Genomic DNA, 24003 nt, shown 5'->3' on the forward strand with positions numbered 1-24003 from the left:
CTCTTTGGCTGTGCAATTATTAAACTGTGAAGCTTAATTTGTTTGTACTTTTCTAGTTGAAAAGTGCCACTAATTCTTTTCAAGTCAATGTCATAATCTTGCTTTATATTCTGATTTTATATCGTATACTGATGACTTGTGTGAGCAACATAATATTAATTATAAATAATAATTTTGTTAAATCATTATGTTGAATGTTTTATGTCCCTTACATCCATATTACGTGAAGACATCATTGCCAATATTGTCATGCATCTCTCACTTACCGTCAATGGTTCATAAGTTAGGGCTAATGAAAAGCATCCCAACTACCCAAAGCTTCTCTTTCTGAGTCTCAGGTGGCAGCACTAAAGTTGACAGGTTCTTTATTCCCTGCATATTTCCTGCTTGCTCAAATAATGAGAGAAAAAGTACTTAATTAAATTCCATAATTTCAAACAGCTCAGGCACAAAATACACAATATGATGATGATGATGATGTGATCAACTTGGTTCCATGCTTATCCAAGAAGAGTTTCAGGGGCCCTAGGTCAAGAGTGAGACCTGGGGCCTAGATTCGTCCTAACTTCATCCAGACATTTGAGCCAAACCCTTGGGGATCCCTGGTTTAATGAATCGCTTATTGCTAGTATACACCTCTGCAGGTCAAACCAGAATATGAGGATTGAAGCATTAACTGTAAGATAAAAATATATATGTATACAGTAGGAGGTATTAAACTGCATTACCTCATCTTTGCACATGTATAATTGGCAAGTTGTGAAAATTAACTTACAATTAAGAACTACTTCATCATAGGCAAACATAGGCAAACAATAGGCAAACAATGCCCAAATGTGATGACATGGGTATTAATTGTACATTGGCTTTAAGTTATTTAGTACTATGTACAGTAAAGATCACAGCTACAGACTACATGTAAGTTCCACTATTTGAGGGCTTGTACTTTTTCAGCGTGACTAGTTACTAACAATCTGTAGGTTGAATGGAATTTTGTAAATGAGCGGAATGGTTCTATGGGTTCATTGAAGTGATTCTTAAGAAGCTTTGAAGTCCACATCAATGGCTGCTATGTTATAAGCTAAGATATAGGCACAGAACTTAATCTGTGAACAACACTGTCGGCTTTAGTCCTCTGGCTACAGTACCCATGCATTGCAAAGTGGCAAGGGTAATAAAAAGTACTTTCCCTGACACAAATATATTACTCTTTCAATAATACAAAAGAAGTGAAGAGTTTGTCTTGTTTTTAGTTTTGACAATGAAAAAAAATTGTTTTGTAAAAGCTATGATAAGTCCTTTAATTCAAGCATATAAATGTCAATTACTAAAATGGAGATACAGGTCACCATTTTATAGTATATTTTTGTGTAGTCACATATTCTTGATTTGTTACTTGACTTCGCAATAAATGAATTGTGACTTGAATTGATTTGACAACATATGAACAGTGACTTGGACTGGATCCAGTCACATAATGAGAAAAGATATATGCAACTGATGATAAATACATCATTAATATTTTAATATATATTCTACACTTCTTGAGCCAGGATTGTTTAGATTGGTTTCTTGAAAGTGCTATATAACATTTCCTTAGCATATCTATATCAACAGTTAACTTTCTAATCTCTTCTTTGGGGTATGGGGGGGGGGCATGAATTATGCAGTGTGTGCTTTGTGCTAATATGTGGAGTGAGAAATAAAAAGTTGGTGCTCAGTTTATATTCAATCCTGGTATGATTGTTATAAATGATGGTATAAATGTTTTGGTTCCCCTGCAGGCTGGGGCACAACCATGTCTTCTTCTGAGGGGAACAAAGAAACTCAAAGGGCTCAATTCCCCCACACCCCCCCCCACTTTGCCACTGACAGAGAATTCAAAAATACTATAGAACAGAACATACCGGTATATACAAGTAACTATACAAACGCAACAGTTGAAAAACTGTTCCACATTTTTTCAAAACATGCAAAATTTTGCATTTACCCATTTTACCCAAATTTCTCAAGTTTCCCCCTCCAGTTAAACCCCTCTAAATGATGGTACATCAATTCCCCTCTTCCATCCCCATAACAAAAGTGGTGGTTGCCCCCTATACATATATACATATTCTAGCTCTAGTCGGCCAAGGGTACTTTTTTCATTTTTCATGATTTCCATTTACTTTCATTTATGTGTAACTGGGAATGGCAAGGGGAAAGTAAAGTTGCTGTACAATCCAGTGGCAAAGTTATTACTTATTGGCCTATGTTAAGTAGCAATGCAGCTGGTGGTCACTGATGCATGTCATCCACTGGACCCACATCACTGCACAAAACTTCCTTGTTGGACCTTAGCCATTGTTGTGTTTTATGGCCTATACCTACAGTATATAACTTGCCATAGTATAACTTGCTATACTATAATGTTACTATATAACTTATATCTGATATAAATTTATCAAACATATAGCAAGCTATAGTATCACCTGTTATAGTATAAGATTAATTAAGATAAATATATCTTATATAATATAACAAATAACTTGCTGTAAAGTAAAACTTGCTATAGTATAATGTTATATATATACTGTAACTATACAATATTTAAAATATATAACTTGCTATAGTATAATTTGCTATATGATGCTTTTTAACATATGTTCTTATATAACTATGTAATATATAAAAAAATATACCTTTCAATAGTAAATATAACTACCTTTAGTATCAGTTACTTTTATATTTGACTTGAGCAACTTGGTTTGCAATCATTTGAATATGCACCCTTTAATACCACTACAATAACAGTTTACCTGCCTCAGGCAATAGGCCCTCGCGGTAAATCGCAGGATATTTGAGCTGTGTAAACTACTTTTCCACGCTTGTTTCCTTTGCTAGGCTTGGCGAGTTGATAACGTAACACACAGGCTAACGTTCGAGACTTTAACCTTGAAGTAAGCAGTGGAGAAAAATGAATGGCAGTCAATTACTGAAGGGCGGATTTTTAAATTGCTTAGTAAATGACTTGTGACTTAATTGACTTAATAAAGAAACATTGACTTGTGATAAAATCAGTTAACTTCAAGTGATTTGACTCGACTTGGATAAAATTAAATTTGACCTGTGACTTGACTTGACTCTAGAGACAAATTGCATGCAACTTAATAGACTCGACTACAAATGACTTGGTTACAACACTGAGGTCACCTATGTATTTGATTTGGAGTAGATCCCTTCCAGCCTTGTCAAGATCTTCCACATTGATTCTTACCTTCACCTGAGATATATACAATTTAGATTTTTAATCAACAGCACTTTCTAACAAACAATTTTGCATGTCTCTATCATCCGTCGTTAAGTACTCGGTTCTCGTCACCCTGTCTTCATTCAGTTTACTGTTTACATCATGAGATCATACATATGAATGGGACAGGACATATATACTACGCGTAATAGTATTATACCATTGAACCTGCATGGGGAATGTATGTGTGGTGTGTAACCTATCATGACCATGGATTGTGATTAACAATGAACGATCTAGTACTGTAATTAGTTCAATGTAGCTGCATTCAGCTGATGTGCATTAGAAATTAAACCAAAATATGGACAATGAAAATTTACACTCAGCCTGACTCAGGGACAATATGGTTATTTCTTGTTATAGACTTACAGGACTAAGTTACCTGGAGCACTTTCTTTAACAAGCGTATATGGAATGTACCGTATAGTATATTATTGATATAAAGGGAGATATATTTCTGTCTTATAGGCTGATGTACATAGGAATTTAAACTAAAATGCAGATGAAGAAAAATAAAAACAATGAGGGACACTGAGGGTTATTTCTTGTTTTAGACTTAAGGATGCTTTTACACTAGATCAGAATCATATCCCCTGATGTTATCAGACGATCATCTCTCCATGGGGTAAACTTTTGCATTCTACATCTACGCATCTACACTTGAGTCGAACTCTGATCCTCCCACGCTATTTACCAGATGTTGGTAAACAAATCGGATTGAAAATGTGTCATGTGCTGCCGCAGATCGTGCAGTACGTATACTCCAAAACTTTGGTTGTCATGGTTGCATAGCCTTAGGGGACAATACTACGCTATAATGCACGGCCCGCACACACTCAATCTACATAGAAGTTTAATAGCACATGCATGATATGTAGTACAGGCAGCAACACTAGCTAAACTATCAAGATGGAGATTCAAAGGCTAGTTGCTGTGGCAGTTATACGATGGCCTAGTGTTATATGCTTTCTATTTCTTGTTATAGACATCACAATTGATATAAAGAGAGATGTCTGTCCTATAGGTAGTCATGACCTTGGTGGAAAAGGCATTGCTTCTAAAAGCAGTGTAACAAAGTAGGTAATTGGATGTTGTTACTGAACCACACATTTCTAATAGACTAAGGTATGCGTTGCTGCAGTTATTAACAACAAATTTATTGCAAGTGACCTTCTATTGCACTATCGCTCAATGAAGTTCCAAACAATATGAAAACCACAAACTTGAGCTAGTTTGGCAAAGTAGTGAGGTGTGCTGCAATGCATAAAAAGAATGTTTAAAAACTGCAGATATAATGAGCTAAACAAGTATTTTATCTCTACGGCATGCATTTACTGGTCAGTGTGGCATACAGCTATTTGCATGATTCAGTTGCGGTCAGTTTTGGAAAAACAAATTTAACCAGTGCTTATAGACCATCCTGATCATCACAATTGTACAATATTACCCGCAGGTGTGTTGTTTCAGTGCTATATAGCTCTCCACAGACATGAAGCAAACTTACTGAAACTTTACATACAGTATGATCAGCTCTTGTTTACTTAAACACTTGAATATTGCTTGACCATTGCTAAGTGTAGTGTCAGATACTGACCTTACCCTTAAAAGTTGATAGGCCTATATATCAATCATAATTTTGACAAATTAGCCTACAATTTCATCAATCAAAGATGAAAGTTACCACCCTTTGTCTGTATAGTCTCGACATCAATGCAACTAAAACCTTTTAGTTTCAATTGTATCACTGGGTATTAAAACCTTTATTATATTGCAGGATGTGCTTGTTTCCAAAGTCACAGTGGATGTAATATATGTTATGTAAGCCCTCTGTCATGGTGAATATAGTTCTCTACTAACAAGTGGATTGCAATTTACACAGTCATTTTTGCATGCTATGACTTCCAAACTAAAGAATAAAATAACAAATAGAAATTTAATGTTTTTGCAATTTATATCATTCTTATTTCTCAATTGTTCTGTCAAATGTTTTAACTTTTGCAGCAGTTCACAGTTTATCAGTGAAGAATATAATTGTGGCACACAAAAAATTTAGTTTTAACATTCCACATTATGTTTTGCAAGATTTTATTATTTGTATTCAACAAACTAAATGAGTGGTTGTCATTTGGTGAGCAGTGTAAGGAAAGTTTGGTTAGGAGAGGGATCCTTCAATTCCTTTAAAGCATATATTCCAGATCATTTTAACCTCTGAAGTAAAGTTGATGTTTAATATAGTATCAAACGTATATCTGCAACCTTAGATGCAAATACTAGTATATTTTGGGCAATGGTACATCTCCTACCCCATCCACACATCTTCACTTTTGCCCTTTCCCGTTCCATTGAATATTTCAATACCTCAGTGTCCTCCATGCACTTGAAGGTATCAACTATGCAGCTACTAAAAAATTTTAAAATATCGATGTGTGCTCTCTCAGTAAGATCAAGTTGAAAGAAGTTTCATTGTAAGACAAGGAACCTAAACAGTATTGATGCAAAGTCTGCCCTTCCCCTGCACCAAATAATTTATTTCAAAGAAAATGCAACTTGAGTCCCAGCCCCGAATACTGTGTCCTTAAAAAAGAAAAGAAGATACCTCTAAAAAGGCTCTGTTCCTAGGCAGCCTTCTTTACCCTCAGCCTATAACAGCATACCCAATAAGTACCTTCCTATCCCTATCCCTTGAGTGTATCCCTTATGTGTACCTGTTGGATTTTATAGGTTCCTGGAATTTCTATAGATTTGCATCAAACTGAATCATATATACATATTGCAATGTTATAGTGAAAGCCTGAAACTAGCCTATATTCTAGGCCCATATGAAAGGGATATTTGTCTCAATTAACATGTAGTTAAATGAAACCAAGTTTAGAATCTCCACTAGGTAGAGATATTAGGCCTCTTCATTATGTCTTTTAATATTCTGTGATGTCAGAGAACCATCCTCCACTCGAGTCCCCCCCACCCCCCACTGCCCCACCTCCATCTGCATGTCACTTCCCACTCTATAATGTCTGCTAAACCTAGAATAGACAATTTTCCTGTTTTCCAATATACCAGACATTCCATGCACCCATCCAAAGTCAATAGCTCAATGGAAGTTGATTCGATCGTTAATTCTGTTAAATAACTACTTTCGCTATACATGTAAAGCATTGACAACAATATGCATTGAGCAAACGTTTACTACAATGTACTGCAATCAAATACGGTTGTGTACATTGGAGAGCTCTGCAAGCATAAAACTGTGAACTACTTTTGTGCATTAACCTTAGAGAGAGAGTTCAAATTTGTTGCACCTATTCGTTGTAATTTACCCTGAAGTAAATACTCTTTGTTAAACTATAGTTCCACATAGCCAAGTCTTAATGTACCATTCTTGTTTGCCTTTGCCCTTTTCAGACATAATGGCTTCCACCATGAAAAATCTTTGTACTTATTAAAGGATAAAAGTATGCCCCATTGCAAAAACAACAGTAGACACAATTTCATTCATGCATATAATAGAACTAACAGGTAAAAGAATAGTATTCCTTTGCTAATAAATTGTGGATATGGCATTTGAATTGTGCTGACCCAAAATTGCTCATGAAAATTGCAGCCATACGAAAATAGAATGACCTAGAACCTGTTCTGAATTGACGTACCGCAGAGAAACATTGAAGAACAGAAATTGGAATCGGCTCCAATAACATAGGTCATTCTCCCATGAGGTATTCTACAGACAAACTGGAAAAGTTCAAATTGCAAATCTGCCAAGTCACTCCTTTTACAGAGAATGACATCAAACTAGATAGGAAGCCCGAATAACAAGTAAATATTTGACTTGATCAAGTCTCCCACAGGTGGGATTATGCGCATCAAGCGCATATACTGGTCTTAAATACTAAATGGTTGGAAACAAATTTTGTGATCATTGCATATGATCTTTGCCCTTCATTTCATCATAACTGAAAACTCTACAGAAGGCCCTGTGTTGGGCCCTCGCATTCAACAAACATATTTTTCCCAAACAACTTTGGTTCACCATCATTCAAACGTTAACTCCACAACATTTCAGCAGATTTGGAAAATTTATAAAAAAGTTTTATACATGTCTCCTCACAACCTTAGCACCTCCTTCTACCATGCCTTTAAAGTCCTGGTAGTAAATTAACACTGTGTGTCTTCTATGACCAGAACCCCCCCCCACCCACGGTCACTGCTTTTCCTTCTTATTCTACATTTCAAAGTGTCTCACACAGATTTTCTTGTGGAAAAGTTTTCCCTTGAATTTAGTCCTTGATTATTTGCAATCATTGGAAGTTTTCTTTCCTTGGATTCCTAGGAGTGTTTGCAGTTTTTCTACAGCCCGATAAGTGTCCTTTTTTCGAAAGGGAGGGTTTTTGAGGACTGTTTTCCTAGCTGCGTTCCCACTCTTAGTTCTCTTTGCGGGGGTAGCAGTTCCTTGAACTGCTTAGTTTTTTCCCGCCATTTTTCCTCCCCCACCTTACAGGTGTTTCGTTGTATTTTCATGTTCATTTGCATGTTTACTTGTTTTTTCCTTCGCTATTCCTATCTCCTCTATTGCTCTCTTGTGTTCTTTTTCAGCTTGTGGGTTGGTTTTGTTTAGGCCACTTTCGTTTCGTATTTTGTAGGCCGCCAGCCCCTAGTGAGGGGGCATTGCTTGGTATTGTTACATATCTCTACTCACTGTTAGCGTACTTCCCTCCCCTTGTTTATCTCCCGTTCTCTTGTTAATTTGCATTGTTTCGTTAAGCTTTAAGAGTTAGTCTTTCCTTCATTTGGGGTGTGTCAGTATGTCACGTAACCAGCTGAAGTGCATTAACTGTTCGGTGTTTCGACCAGGGAGGGCCTGGGACGATGATGAGCTGTGTCCGAAGTGTAGATGCTGCACCAGATGGGACCTTGCCTGGTCTGTATTAAGTTTTCCCCAGCCCAAAGGCAGGAAATAGACTCCTGGTTGATGGGCCTACGTAGTAAACTTCAAGACTAACCCAATTGGTATCCCAGGAGAAGGGAATAATGGAGAGAAGAGGAAGAAGAGGAAGGAGAAGTGTTGAGAGAGGTAGAGGAAGGTGTCCGAGATAGGGCTGAAGGAGAGGTGGAGATAGAGAAGGAGAGAAAGAAAAAGAGAGAGAAAGAGTATCCTCCACGGCCCGGCGACATCCGGTATGATTACGGCCAAGGGCAAGGCAGGAGCAAGGGCAAGGCTCCTGCCAAGAAGAGACCGCCTAAGAAGAGGCTCCGTGTGACCGGAATTGAGAGAGGGTCTCAGTCCGGATCACGTCTACAAGACACTTCGAACTCTCCAAGAGCTGGGCTGGATCGTCAACGAGAAAAAGTCCCAACTGACTCCAACCCAGACGATTCATTTCCTTGGGGCGATATTGGACTTTCCGCCGGGGTCGCCCGGGTCGTCAGAAGAGAGGATCAGTGTGGTCAGGCCTACCCCGCAGCAGATCATTTCGCACCAGGAGTCACCAAAACTGATGTGGCTCCGAGTCCTGGGGCTCATGGCCAGCTTGGTCCATGTGGTACGCCTTTGCAGGTTGCACAAGCGACCCCTACAACTGCACCCACAAACCCCACAGATTCGGACAATACATACAACACCAATCCACCGGTCGGAGGAGACAATTGGAGTCAGGGGATACCCTTCTCACCAGAGCTGCCAATGACCTCAGTAACGACAGACACCTTGCTATATGATGTGGGGCTCATTGGAGCAACCGCACAGCCTGAGGGACGAGGTCCCCAACAGAGAAAACACTCCACATCAACATTCTGGAGATGATGGCAGTCAAGATAGCCCTGGAGCCCTTCAACGAACACATACAGGGCACAATATTTACAGACAACACCACAGTGGTGTCCTACATCAACTGACAGGGGGCACCCACTCAGAGAAGTTATGCTGGTTAGCGTGTTAATGGCCGCCTAGGACTCCGACATGATCCTACGAGCTTTCCACAATGCGGGCAAACTCAACGTGATGGCAGATGCCTTGTCCAGGGGACACAGATCCCAACGAATGGACGCTGGAACAGGAAACTTGGACAGAATTTTATCCATCTTTGGCAAACCAATGATATATCTGTTTGCAACACACGCAAAAGCAAACTCCAGACCTTCTGTTCCTGACGGTTCCATTCCCAGGCTTACCACACGGACGCCATACATATCCCCACCATTGTGGATGATCAGCTAAGTTCTCAGGAAATGACGCAACTCCAAGGCCAGGTTCATTCTCATAGCCCCGTTCTAGCCTCGCAGGCCCCTTCGAGGAGATCCCCAGCTCCTCATGGACGTCCCAGCGAGCCTACTGGATACACCTCACCTATTGTCCCAGAGACGGGGGACACTCTCCCACCCAGACATCTAGGGGTTACAGTTACTGTAGTTGCTTGGCAGCTTTCCGGACTTCCCTACGACAGAGAGGCTTTTCGGAGGCCGCTGCTGCGATGGTAGCCGACGCTAGAAAAAGAACGACTGAGGCGGCTCACAATTCCGGTCTGCGGAAGTTCGGACAGTGGTGCCGACCTAGGCAAATGCTGCTTGCTGAGCCCTCTTTAGCGCAAGTGGCTGAGTTCCTCCTTTCACTCTTCTGAGAAGGCAAACAGTTCTCGACAATAAAGAATTGCAGGTCGGCGATCAATTCCATCCACCAGGGCTTCCCAGACGGCTCCACGCCTGGCAATAGCTCAGATATCGCCCAGCTCATCAGGGGCATGGCTAATCGACGCCCACGAATCAGACGTCTAGTCCCCTCCTAGGGGCTCTCAGCAGTACTGCATTCCTTGGCAAGGCCACCGTATGAACCAATGGCGAACGCTGCCCTGGGGACCTAACAAAGAAAACACTATTCCTCATCGTGGTGGCATCAGCGAGAAGGAGGAGCTGCCTCCCTGCTTTAACAACCAAGCAGAACCATAGCAGATCTATTCGAGAGCCATGGGGTGAGGATAGTCCCAGACCCGTCTTTCATTGCTCAGAACCAGGTCCTTACCTTCTTGCCTGGGGACATCTTCATCCCTGAAATCAAAACCATTTCATCAGTGGCCGAGGACAAACGGTGGTGTCCAGTCAGGGCATTGAAGTGGTATCTTAACAAGACAGAGAAATTCAGACAAACAACATCTCTTTTCATCCAACCACGAGCCCCTTACACATCGGCCTCCAAGGATACCCTATCTCGATTGCTAGAAGAGATGATCCGCCCACTCACAAGGGTGGCTACCCAGCCAAGAGCTCAAGACATCAGATTGGTCTCAGCTTCTATACAGCTCTCTTTGCCGGTATAACCGATAGAGGACAACCTCAAGGCGGCAGTGTGAAAAATACCGACTACGTTCATCGCCTCTTACTTATCTGACACTCTAAAGGCCGAGGCGGCATTTGGTAGTGCAGTGATGCGAGGTCTGGTGGGTACTACAGTAGGTCCCACCCCTCAGGCCTCCCACCATTGAGCAGTGCCACTCGGTACTAAGGTTGTGAGGAGACAGGTAAAGGGTGTAAAATTGCTAGTGACTCAACTGCTGTTCTGTATAGGTACTGTAATTATGCTTTAAAGTGCTATAGAAAAATGAACCTACTGTAGGTGTATCAAATTGGAAGCAATGCTTCACTATCTGTGCTAAGAGGAGATGATGCCGGGGTAGGAGAAGCAAAATCCCAGATACAATTTAAAGACAATTTTAAAAAGAAAATAGCCAATCAAAATTTAAGCCTCTCATGTCAAGTATGTTTTGTTAAATTCTGGGTGTAAAACATATATTCTAGCTGTTGTTGTCATCCCAATAAATCATTACAATTAAGTGAGAGGAAAATATTTGTACAGCTGATGTATGTCTCACAAAGGTAGGGGAGGTGATTTTAGCAAAATGCATAAAGCTTGTACTTTTCTTTCATTTAATGATTTTTTCTACTTTAAATTATTGTTTGATAATTCACCGTGAAGGTGCCTACAGTTTGAGATGGTAACTCATTGCTATGACCCAAGATTGAGTTATCAGAATAAGAAAACTTAAACAGTTTAAGAAAGTCTAACCTACTTACTTTCCATTATACATAAAGAGAGACAACTAATAACCCTTCCTAATTGTGCCATGTTGGGACCACTTGGTGTGGAATGGCCCATTTACTGAAGTGGGCCAGAATCTACCACCACTCAGCCTGAAGAGCCATTGATTGTGAGACGTGTACTTCAATTTTTATTTAGGTAATTTTTTTGAGGTGGAGGGTGTTGGGGGGGATTAGTCAGTAATAAGGTTCCATCCTCTCTCCTTTGGATGTTAAGTGGTAGAAATTTATGCCGAAACTTAAAACTATTATAGGAAACAAAATAAGGCTACAAAAGAACGTAGAGTGAGAGTACATGCGAAAAATAAATTGTCACTCGCAGCACTTTTCTAGACGACAATTAAATAATAGTCCTGAATGGACAAAATCTGTCCAGTAGTTCACAATGCCGTCACCGAATACCCTCTGCTTCCGGGCTATTATCCTGCAAAATGTTACTAGTTTAATCCATTGGTCCATAATGGTTTAAATGCTGGTTACTTGCAATAATCTTCCTCCTACCCATGAATAAGTCATTAACTTATTTTAAATCATGAATACGATCAGAGCTAGAACCATGTATGGCCAGCTACATGAGACAGAACCAGGAAGTAAACACAGGCCTGGTCAATTGCCTTTAGTTTAATCACCAAAGTAATAAATTGTAGCTTTTTTTCTTTTGACATATATGGTACTTATATTATATTATTATATTATATTATTTTTTGGCTGTATATTCTATATCATTAAACTTGAATTAGTTTCAATTATGACCCCTTGTACATTTGAAATTTCCTTTTTTGGATGTACTTTCCAGCTTTACTCGTTTTTTCTTCTTTTTGTATAATTACAGGGTTATTTTTTTTTTAGGATTGTAAGGTACTTCATGAGAATCAAGTCATTTTAATAGGTTGCTGTACTCTTTGATATAACCGAGAAAATTAAAAGGTTAAATTCTGATATTTGGAACAGATGTTTTCCATGAATCTATAAGTTTTATGTGATATTACCCAGCATCCCAGATTGTTAGATTTCTTTCACATCTGTTGCCAATTTTGTTTCTGTTGCAGTTCAAACACAATGAGATGCCTGTGTGTGAAAGGTCAACTGAACTCATTTCAGATGGTGAGTATTACCTGCCAATTGTTATTACACTGTGTGGCTTTTGGCAGGTTGATGTAATTGTTTATGCCAAGTGAGTGAAGTTCCCATATCTTCTTCTCTAAGATATGAGACTTTAAAAATATTTGAAACTGCCCATGTTGCAAATACCATACCATATAATGAACAGATGTATCCAGGGGCGGCGATTTGTTTCAAATATTGGGGGGGGGGGACATTTGCTTGGGTGCAGGCGCGTAGCAACTTTCATCCCCAAACTTGTTTGTTATATTTTGTGTATATATATATATATATAATATAACAAAAATCCACGTTTACTCCAAAAGAAAATATTATTAGAGAAAACCAGAGAAATAAGATATGACTCATAATTGACAAATAAGGAGTAAGTTTTAGAAAATATATTGGAAGTTTCGGTCCCCCTGGGACCTTCATCAGCAATATACTTGGCAGTCGAATGAAAAGTACAAAATGTAACACAATGGAAGTATGAAGCTAGATAAGTGTAAGTTGCAATGATGGAATTAAAACCAAATAAACCATGACTATACAGGAAGCGGTTTTGAAGTTCGAGGCAATTAAAATGTATTTTAATTGCCTCGAACTTCAAATCAACCACTGAACGTAAACGTAAAGAAATCGATTGGATCTTTCATATTAAGTCTCACATCACCGGCCTCAACTAAGACCTGGGACCCCTTAACAACTATCAGTTCTACAAGCATATGTAATCCATTCTTTGCTCCTTAATCCGCTTCCTGTATAGTCATGGTTTATTTGGTTTTAATTCCATCATTGCAACTTACACTTATCTAGTGTCATACTTTCATTGTGTTACATTTTGTACTTTTCATTCAACTGCCAAGTATATTGCTGACGAAGGTCCCAGGGGGACCGAAAATTCCAATATATTTTCTAAAACTTACTCCTTATTTGTCAATTATGAGTCTTATCTTATTTCTCTGGTTTTCTCTAATAATATAAATATATATATATATCTGGTTACTGGTTGCTTCAGCCCTTTTTTTCCTTTTTCATCGGCAAACCAAATTTCATTACGGATGCGGTCCGTTTTAGCTATATCATTTCGAAAAAAAAGTAAAAACTACTTTCGGTGAAAGTCTGTTTTTTTTTTTGGTGATATTTAGTAACAAATTATGACACAGTTAGACAGGCGCGTTGCGAGCAATTTGCCAAGGGAGGGGCGAAGCTTGTAGGCAAACTATCTTTAGAAGCATAGCCGTAAAAGAAAATTTTGGCCGAAAATGCCTCCCAGATCACTGGAAATGGCACTTCCCAGGCCTTGTAAGTTGCATCTAAGCATTTTCTATTTTGAAATTACTAGCGATATCATAAAAAAATACAAAAAATATTCTAAAAAAAACTATGCCACCAAATATTGGGGGGGATATTAGATACTATATCCCCCACCTAAAATATTGGGGGGACATGTCCCCGTGCCCCCCATGATCGCCGCCCATGGATGTATCTGCATTAACGTTAACTGCAGTTAACGTTTCCATAACCTTACCCAAATGGACGCCCAAAATCAAACACATAAGACTTCAAGTAGCTACAGTATTAAATTGAGAAAACTATATAAAAAGTCAAAGAGAAGCCATGTAAAAAGGTTTGTCATCTTTGAAAGTCCATTTATTCAAATCGTTATAAACATGCACAAACCTTCTCAAACTGGGTAGGTAGCCCACAATATCTTTATCATGATATGAGGTATGTATTTCACGGGATCATATTTCGGTCCTCAGTGAGCAAACAAAAATTTGATTTGAATTGATACCAAGTTTTAAAACTTGAAAGACAAAGTACCTCGTAAAAATATGATTGTAGGTTATACCTAGCTAATTAGTCCTGAATAGATGATTTATACCATTAGGATAGGCATTGTTTTGTGTTAATTCTTCTAAAGGGACTCCAATTGCATTGGAATATGTTACTGAATTAAAGGAAAAAGGATCAGTCACTACTTAGCTTAATTCTGAAAGAGTATTTGTGGCCAGGTCATGAGCTGTTTGAGCCATTTTCAAGTTTGAATTTTTGCAATTTAAGACAATTTGAACCTTGTAAAACAAGACATTCCACCTTCTGTATCTTTGCAGGCATCAGTAGACAGCCATATACAGCACCTGTCGGTAGCTCTTCCATAACACTCCTTGCTAACGAGATCCGTTTTGATGAGGCAGAGTGCAACCTACTCCATTGTGAAACAGAGTCTTCCTATTCAAGCTCTTGTTGGGCAGATGAATGCTTAAGAGATTACCAAGGTCAAACTTTCCTCTTCATGAACATTTCATTTAAACTTGGTGAGTTCACTGCTTTTAAATTCAATTAACAGTGCGTCATTTCTGAAGATTATTTTAAAACCAGCTACAGTGCAGCAGCCGCTGTGTCTATTGCAGTTTTGTAGTTCTTTATCCTGACTATAGTCCAGGTTCTCTTCAAATAATGAAAAAGAAAAGTCTAATAAATATATCTAAGTTGCCCATGACATGGAATAATTGACTTGTGTCTTGATAATGTTTTATCGATAGCTCTAACCAATTGCATATTTGTTACGTCATAGATCAGTAGCCATTCATTAGTTTGAAGAATAAAACGTAACCTCGGAGGGTCGATCATTTGCATTCTTACTTCGAGCAATTAATATACAGTACCGTTGGTAAAATAATTGATCAACAGAAAAAACGAGATGCCTTTAAACTTTGGAAAATCTGCAAACATTTCACAGAGCTCTACAAAACTATTTCCATAAGGCTAGCTTGATGTAACCATAGTGATTTTAACATGTAGATGATGTAGTTGATGTTATAGATATATTCAGCAACCAACCACTCTAACGCCATTGGCTGTTATATTAATTGATCATATCTTACCATGATCAAAGAAGAAAACCAGAGGGAAGGGGTCAGAGGGACCAGGAGAATTACTTTTTCGTTAGAGGATAGAGTGTTGGGACATGTAGTTTAGTGTGGACTTTGAACAGAGTGAATGATTCAGAAGACATTATTACACTAACAATATCTAATAGACCGTGTTTACAAGCTATTTTTGTAGTGAAAATAAACTTAAGCCGCGCCCCCTAATAATTAAAAAAATATATATCTAATAGGCATATTTTATTCGCCAGTAATTATTGTTGATTCTTTTCGCTTCAATCATTTCTTCATTCTCCACAGGTGGGTCAAATGTGACATCCATTCAGTTTCATATTTCGTCACAATTTGATCCATTCCACCATCCAACCCGTTACATGATCAATATGTCAGACTCGCATAACCATGAATTTAACAGCGAGGTAAGTGCATGCCCTTTCCAATTGGAAGTACCAGTCTACACCCTCATTAGTGTTTCAAAGTTTATTTAGAATCCAAGCCAATCTCAAAGGATTGTTTTCATTGGAGCAGCTAAAACATCAAATTTACAAACAAACACAAAAATGACTGGTACAAACAGGAGTATAGAATAAATTATAAGCAGTAAAAACAGTTCAGAATGCCAATAAAAAATGTAAAAGAAAATGTTAACAATTAATAACATAAGAAAATACATTACATTATAAACACAAACATATGGATCTGTAACCCTAGTCTTTTATGACCCTTTCGAAGAGAACAAGCGAAATATAAATCAGACAACGTAATTTCCCCATGTTTATCAACATATGGTCAATTCAAAATATTAACCGGGTTGCATGTGCAAGCAAATTTACTCAATGGCCATAATACGTATTACTAGAAAAAACAAAGGCTTTACAGTGAATTTTCATAGCTGGACTCGAGTACAGGGAAGAAGTAATGACCTTAGGTTATTTGTTAAATGTGTCCTTCGAACAGCTCACTCTCCAACAAAACTTATTTGAGAGGGAGGGATAGCCCCACACATTATGTAACGCCATCCGTGATACACACAGTAGTAATTGCATGAAACACACATATCCCAGCATACAGCCTAATGTACAGTTATGAACAGAGAGGACAACACACCTGCCTGCGAATGCATCCTATTAATGTTTTGAACAAACAAAGGGTATGTTATTGTCTGGTTTTTATTTTCTCTTTTTTTACTCTCGAACTCTGCAAATGGGTCAAAATTCTGGCCAAAGAGTACGTTGTCAAGATTGAGTGGTTATATTTACTACACAATAGTATCAAAACAGATTATTGATACTTTTGAGATTGGTGTATCTCGGCTATTAGAGGCTTTAATTAAATTTAAATAGAATTTGACGGATGTATCCCAATTTCAGCTGCCTCAGTAAATCAGTACCCAAGTTCATAACCTTTATTTATTTGCTAGCCATGAATTATTTTGTTCTTCAAAACAATATGAGTACAGAAATGATTGCATTTAACAATAGACCAGGATTTAACCCTCAGGGAAAAAGCTCACTTTAGTTTTAATGTAATCTGCCTGAAATACCTGGAGCGAAAGATAGTTCCAATGATGAACTAGCTCTGTAAGAGTCTTGAGTGATAGAGTGATAGAGTGTGTTTTTCACAAATTTGTATGTTACCTCAGGCACATGTTTACCAGATATTTAGTTTCTCTCTGGATTATATTGTTTGGACGAGATATGTGACAAAGGGGCCTCTAGCATGTTGATCAATCACTGGATTTTTCAGAAGCAGAGAATTCTTTCTTCTACAGGTCAGAAAATAGTCACAGGAAGTAGTTAGTTGAGTAAATCTCCAAAATGTAATGATTTCTATTCCAAGCGCATATAGAAAGTATGCCTGATGATATTTTCGCCTTTAGTTGTAGAAAGAACATTCAAAATAAAATAAAACTGTTAGCAAACTGCTTATCCACTAGAGAGCCTGTGTAAGGGATCATTTGGAAAATCATGCCATTTTAACAGATCTACAACATAAGTCGTTCTTGTACTACTCAGCTTCTCATGACTATTTCAGATTTAGATCACTATTATGATAAGAATACCCAGGTTGATATAAATATTCTTGACTTCTCTAAGGAATTTGATGTAGTTTCTCATCGTAAATTGCTGGCCAAGATCGGCCAATATGGAATTCGGGGAGATCTCTCCCGTTGGATCAATAGTTTCTTGTCACATAGGACCCAAAGTGTGATTATCGATGGTATATCATCAACATCCGCTTCTGTTCTTTCAGGTGTTCCACAAGGCACCTGTCTTTGCCCAGTTCTGTTCTTATGCTAAATAAACGACATTACTTATCACATTAAATCGCAACTTCGATTATTTGCGGATGATGCTTTGCTGTATAGACCTTTTCACTCATTTGACGACCATCTCATCCTCCAGAAATATCTGAAGGCCCTTGAATCCTGGGCTACGCTTTGGGACATGAAATTCAATCCCTCTAAATGCTTCATGATGTCTACAAAGCGTAGCGGGGCAAAATCTGTGTTCTTTTACTCCATATACAATCAAATATTGGAGTGCGTTACTGCGCAACCTTATCTTGGTATCCTGTTTAGTGACAATTTATCTTTCTCTACTCATATTGATAAGAATTGCTTTAGGACCAGCACAACCCTTGGCTTCCTTAATAGGAATTTGCGCTCCTGCCCACCAGAATTACGTGAATTGGCCTATATGTCTATGTTTCGTTCTACTCTTGAATATTCAGCTCAGATTTGGGACCCCTATAAGGTCTCAGACCGAAATAAAATAGAAAAAATTCAAAGGAAGGCAGCACGCTTTGTAACTCGAGATTTCCGTAGGCAATCCAGCGTCACTGAGATTTTGAAGACTTTAAAGTGGGAACCCCTCATAGAAAGAAGGAAAAGGGCCAGACTTACGCTCTTTTACCAAATTATTAATGGCCTAATAGCAATCCCAAACGAGACTAATCCCTTCTTGAAACCAGGGAGGCGTGGTCGCTATACTCAAATTCCACACAATCATCGTGCTTATCGGTATAGCTTCCATCCTAGGACCATAAAAGACTGGAATACATTATCCTTGGCCGTTAAAGTGAGCCCTAGTCTTGAGGTGTTTAAGACAAGATTGCCCATGCATTATTATTAGCTCTGCTGCGCTGCACACCAACATCCTCGTTGTGATACCCGAGAGGGGTTTTTAACGAGAAACCTACAGAAACAGAAAGAGAATGTGTAAAAGTAAGTTGGCCTGATGTTTCAATCCTAGCAGGATCTTCTTCAAAGGCTAAATGACAAGTAACAGTAACATAAGGGACAAAACACGCACAGAATACAGAGGTTAATGAGCATGGTGAACACAGAGAGATAGATGTAAGGGGATTAGTAGACAAGGGACTGAGAGAAGGAAGAAAGAAACCAACAGGGGAAGAGGAGAGGTGGAAAGAGAGGATTAAGGGAAGGGGGTAGGGAATAAACTGGAGAAGGACAAAGACAGAAAGGTGTGTAGAAAAAAAGGGTGGAAGAGAGCTATGAGAAGAGGAGCGATGGGGGGGGGACAAGGAGAGAAGGATGGGGGGACAGAAGAAAAGTTAGTCATGTCCTTTCTGAATGTTGAGCCCATGAGTTTGAATGGTGCTAAGACGTTGCATCCACAGCCTCTCTCTGCTGATTCGTACTAGGTCAGGACGGCTACCTAAGGATTCAATCCCCTGTAGGGACATGTCGTTAATGGTATGGTTGGGAAGGTTAAAGTGTTCTCCAACTGGGGTCTCAGTCTTCATGGTGTTGACTGTGAAAGAACATTAACGTTTTTTCACGAAAGCAAATGGAACCAATTAGATCTGTGTTGAATTATTAATCTTGATAGCATATATAATCCAAAATGTCTTGGGATCTTAACTCACTATACAGTAAAAATTCACATACTGCAACCAATAACATACCAGTAACCCAAAACATTCATTCCCAGATAGGCTTATATTAATACTCAGCAATGTGAACATGATAAGTACAGATATTCATTTCTGTTTCCTTTCTTGGAGGGGGATGGTAAGGGCAGGAAGAATAGACTTTTAAGTTCCCAATTGGGTGGGACAATTGCCCTCAATTTCTGGAAATAAATTCATATATAGATTTATTTACTTGATAGGGACCTTAACTATAAAAACATCATTCTGCAGCTGATATAATTATAGTTTTAATCATACCTTTTCTGTCAGTGTTTGAGGAAGTCTATAAATTTAGAGCAAAGAGCACCCCAACAGCATCCAGAATCTTTTGTCTTTCTTACATTTCACAGGAAACTTTTGTTCTCTCTGGGGTTGGTGCGTTCCTTAAAATTCATGGTGATTCAGAGATTTTGGCTGTTCTGCCAGGAGTCACTTACACAGTGTCGGCTTACAGTCCAGGGAGTACTGACAATTTCACCGTTAAAGTTCCCGGTAAGAGAGCTAGCTGTATGATCATGTAGAAATTCTCATCTTGCAGCATATTAATTGCTTAAAAATATATCATCAATGGATGCACATTTCATAAAACTAACACCATCCAAAAGTGTATGCTTAGGAGGACTTACGTACCGCCCGATCCAATACCTGGCCTGTCACTGTCCATGGTAAGGCCTTGATTCATGATGATAGTGCAAATAGAATATTAATTGTTGCCAACCGTGAGACGCCTCCAAAAGCTGTATATAGATATTGTGAAAGATCAAGCCAAATTCGTCTTCAGTTTTCTTAAACTCCTCTTCAGTACAATCTTTAGATTGTTTACTATATACTTAGAATTCATACAAGAAACATTATTCATAATCTATTATGTTGTAATTTTTTTGGCTATTATTATTTTTATTTTTTATTTTCATTGTTTGGTGCTTTTCTAGATTGTAACCAGCTTCCTTTGGCACTATCATCTGTAAACTACCATTGTAAACTGGACAGTAAGTATAACTGGTTTCAGAAGGTAGATAACTGTAGAACTTGTTTTGGTAGGAAAATAAACCGATTGTTGTTAAGACGGAATTAAAAATTAACATCATGATTAAGTCTGACTAAGGAGCTGACCTCATTCATTTTTATTTTTATCTTTATATTTAGGTTTACAGTCTTGTTCAGGGCCAAGGCCCTCTCACATGACTTTACAACTTAACCCTGGTCATTGGTAACTTGTCACACCTACACACCAAAGTGTACGCAATTCAGTCAATCTCTCCTGGGGCACCACAGTGCTTCACAACCATGTGTCTCCCCAGAGGGACTTCCCATAGGGTGCAGCCACAAATCGGTGCACGCAACTATATTTACAAGTTACCTCACAAGTCCCCATTTATACACCTGGGTGAAGAGAGGCAAAAGAGAGGCAAAGCGCCTTGCCTGAGGACACAACGCAATGATCTGGCCAGGACTCGAACCTGTAATCCTTTGATCACAAGTCCACTGCCTTAACCACTTGACCACAATGCCCTCATTAACTTCAAAGGATCAAGTCTTCGATCTAATTTTCACATACTTTGTCAGACTTTCTCAGAAATAGAAGCTATATATGTTGTATTCTCACTTTAAATAACATTTAACCAGAAAACAAGAAGAAATTCTAAAAAATTAGACCATGGGTTGCACACGTTTAAAGCTCAACCTATACTCAGACAGGTTCCAGTAATTAAACCAAATGGTAGAGCCCAGGTTCTAGATTCAAGTTGTTTTCTGAAGTAAAAGGCATATACATGTCTTTTGTGTTTTAAACTATACAGAGGTAAAATAGCAATATCTGAGTCACAGTGATCGGTTAATATTTCACTTCCCACGCAAGGAACAATGTATTTAAAGTCAGTCAATATTTTATTTTTTTTCTTGCTGGTTCTTTGCTTGGGGGTAAGATGGAGGGGGGGGGGGGGCTATAAGTGCTAGTTGTTGTAGCCTTGCCTTGGAAATTGCTAGTTCAGTATCCTATTTTTACCATTGGGTGTGAGAAATTGCTAAACACTTTTTGCACTATATGGTTGACTGAGTGATAGACAATGTGTTAATTTGTACTTAGATATTGTGCAAGAATTTACCACAGATTTGTTGTTACAGTTGATCTTTTGTCATATATGCTAGTATTGTTGAAATTTCTTGCTCTTTAATTGCATTATTTTTCTTTCTTTAGAATTCAGTTTAAAGGAATATATTATTCCATTTTTGTGATATGCGCACCATTCAGTATAATCTGGTCTATGAATTGACAAGTTTATATGGAAACTATTCAATTTCTTGTCGATTGAATAGACATTGAAATGCCTCATTATTTTGAAGGTCATACGATGCACTTTTGAAAGTTTTACTTTAAAAAATAATCACAACTAATTGTGACACCGCTCTTGGTGTTTTTCTCTTGGTGTACAATTGATGCCTTGGATGTGTGATATCATATTCACTACGTTTATGGTTAAATAAGTTTTGGTAAAAGTTGTGGTTTTTACAGAAACTGACAAAGTTTAAAGATAATTGGAATTTCAAATATTGAAAGTAGAATTTTCACTCAAAGCTGCTTTGTTTACTTGATTTTTGATTAATTTTTCAATGCTGTTCTTTTAGTTATTTCATAAAATTGCATAACAATTTAAGAAGATGGCCTCAACTTCCAATCACATGCCCCAGATTGTAAGAAACTAAATTGATGTATTTTGCCACCACCCGCCCCCCCCCCTCCCCAACCTAATCATAACCATGCCTGCATATGATCAAATAAGCTTTTCTGGTACATTTTCATGCGACCTCTCTTTTACATGTTATACTTTATAATTTTACAATAATTTCTACTAACCAACTTTTCTAAAGAAATGTTTCTCCCTATTTCACAGCACCAGCTAATTATGAATCCAAAATCCGTCTTAACTTGGCTGAGCAAGCAAATGGAGTTGTGCATGTGTCTTTTAGTGTCAACTCTAACAGCAAATGGTATCCTGGCTATGCTCTTAAACTCTTGAGCCTACCAGAAGATGAAGTGAAATCAGTAGAGTTACCAAACGAAGCGGTAAGCGGTTGCTATGGTGTAGCCCTAGGTCGGGGTGGTCTAGACCTCCAGAATATTTGTCTGGTCCCACCTCCAGAAATTGTCCAAAACATTTTTTCATTTTAGTATTAAAGAAGGTTCTGCCTGTGTAGGAACTTAAATATTAGTTTACATAAAGGATATCGGTCGGATATCGGTATCTACAAAATTTTGTGTCATTTACAGGTGGTTCACAACTGATGTTGGTTCTTCAAAACAAACATACTTCTGTCAGAGTTAATTTACGAGAAAATATTTTGGCCTACTAGAATCCAATCCCCCTGGGCTTCTATGGAATTGCAAGGCAATATTAGACACCAACGCGTCGCTTTTATAACCTAGTAAAACCTGTGGTAAAAAATAATTTGAAATTCATAAAAGTATCGACCCCTAGCTGCATTTTTAAGTGCAGACCACTGTGAACAATTGGTACAGCACAGCCCAATGCTAACATATTGCACAGGCTACTTTGTTTGAGCTTTTCGAACCACTAAAAGAAGTTTCTGCTGGAAGCATTCACAGCTCCCCATTTCCACCCACTGCTTGAGGAAAAGCTAGCAAAATATAAGTAAACTATGATTAAGTATCTTTGACCACGGTGGAATACTCCAGCCTGCAATTTCGACCAATCAGGTCAAAATATCACCTACTAGTGTGTACACAATGAATATCTGTTGACATTTTGATAAGGAAATAAATATGCGATTCACTTGTAACATTTTAAAAGTTTGAGAGGGACCATCAGTTCTTGGAGCCCTGTTATGTACTTGTGCAGGACATGTACAGGTTAGGATGCTCTAAGCTGTTTAGAATAAAACACCCTTGATACGTTCAAGTTCGAGCAATGCGAACGGTAAATGATCATGAAGTAATGCTTTTATTTGAAGGTTTAAGACTGCTGTATAAATTGTTATAATTGGAGATTTAACAACATTTAAATTTCATTCTTTTGCATCACTGAGGAAAAAGAACAATATATCATTATAACATGTGGAACATGTAGGCTATACTTGTTTAGGCCAAATGTAATAATAGTGCAATCCAACTGCAAACGAAAACTTGTCAGAAATGAACAAAAGGGAAAAAACATAAATCGTTTATTTTTTTTTTTTAAATTCAGGGTTAAGAATGCAGTGAGAAACAAAACTGAATGAACAATCACTAGTGTCATTTAGGATCAAGATAGACAAGTTTAAAGGAAGAGGGATTGTACACAGATTTGGCGTAACGTTAGACTATTATTATATATATATAATTTTTTTATTTATTGATAATGGTATCGGCCCATATTGGGATTGAAATATCGGTTATCGGCAAAAGTTGATAGTTATAATATCAGTGCAAATACTAGTAATATAATAATTCAGACTATTGTTTCTTCAATGTAATCCAAGTGGTTGCAGGACACTATTTTAGTATATAACATCATACTGTATCCACCATGTTAAAGAATGTAACACTATTTAGATAAAATTAAAAGGCTAAGCTTCCTTATTCAGCATGCTTCTCAGTGGGGATGTTTCTTCATATGTTGCATATTGCAGACATATTGCAGTATGTGAACTGCGATGTTAGGTTTTGTAAAACTCAGCAATGTATGAATGGAATGGATTTTGTCG

The 24003-nt window shown here is 38.1% G+C and overlaps 1 protein-coding gene across 1 annotated transcript in view; it reads left to right on the top strand.

Annotated features, from left to right (window-relative positions):
* Positions 1-24003, top strand: part of LOC139960961 (uncharacterized) — a 45144-nt gene that overhangs the window by 12438 nt on the left and 8703 nt on the right. Inside the window, exons 3-8 of the mRNA XM_071959690.1 lie at positions 12421-12475; positions 14590-14793; positions 15667-15785; positions 19653-19794; positions 20235-20291; positions 22194-22366. Of these exons, the coding sequence (XP_071815791.1) occupies positions 12421-12475; positions 14590-14793; positions 15667-15785; positions 19653-19794; positions 20235-20291; positions 22194-22366 (750 nt within the window). The remainder of the gene's footprint in view (positions 1-12420; positions 12476-14589; positions 14794-15666; positions 15786-19652; positions 19795-20234; positions 20292-22193; positions 22367-24003) is intronic.

Source organism: Apostichopus japonicus, chromosome 20, assembly GCF_037975245.1.
Source record: "Apostichopus japonicus isolate 1M-3 chromosome 20, ASM3797524v1, whole genome shotgun sequence".
NCBI classification, from domain to species: Eukaryota; Metazoa; Echinodermata; class Holothuroidea; order Aspidochirotida; family Stichopodidae; genus Apostichopus; species Apostichopus japonicus.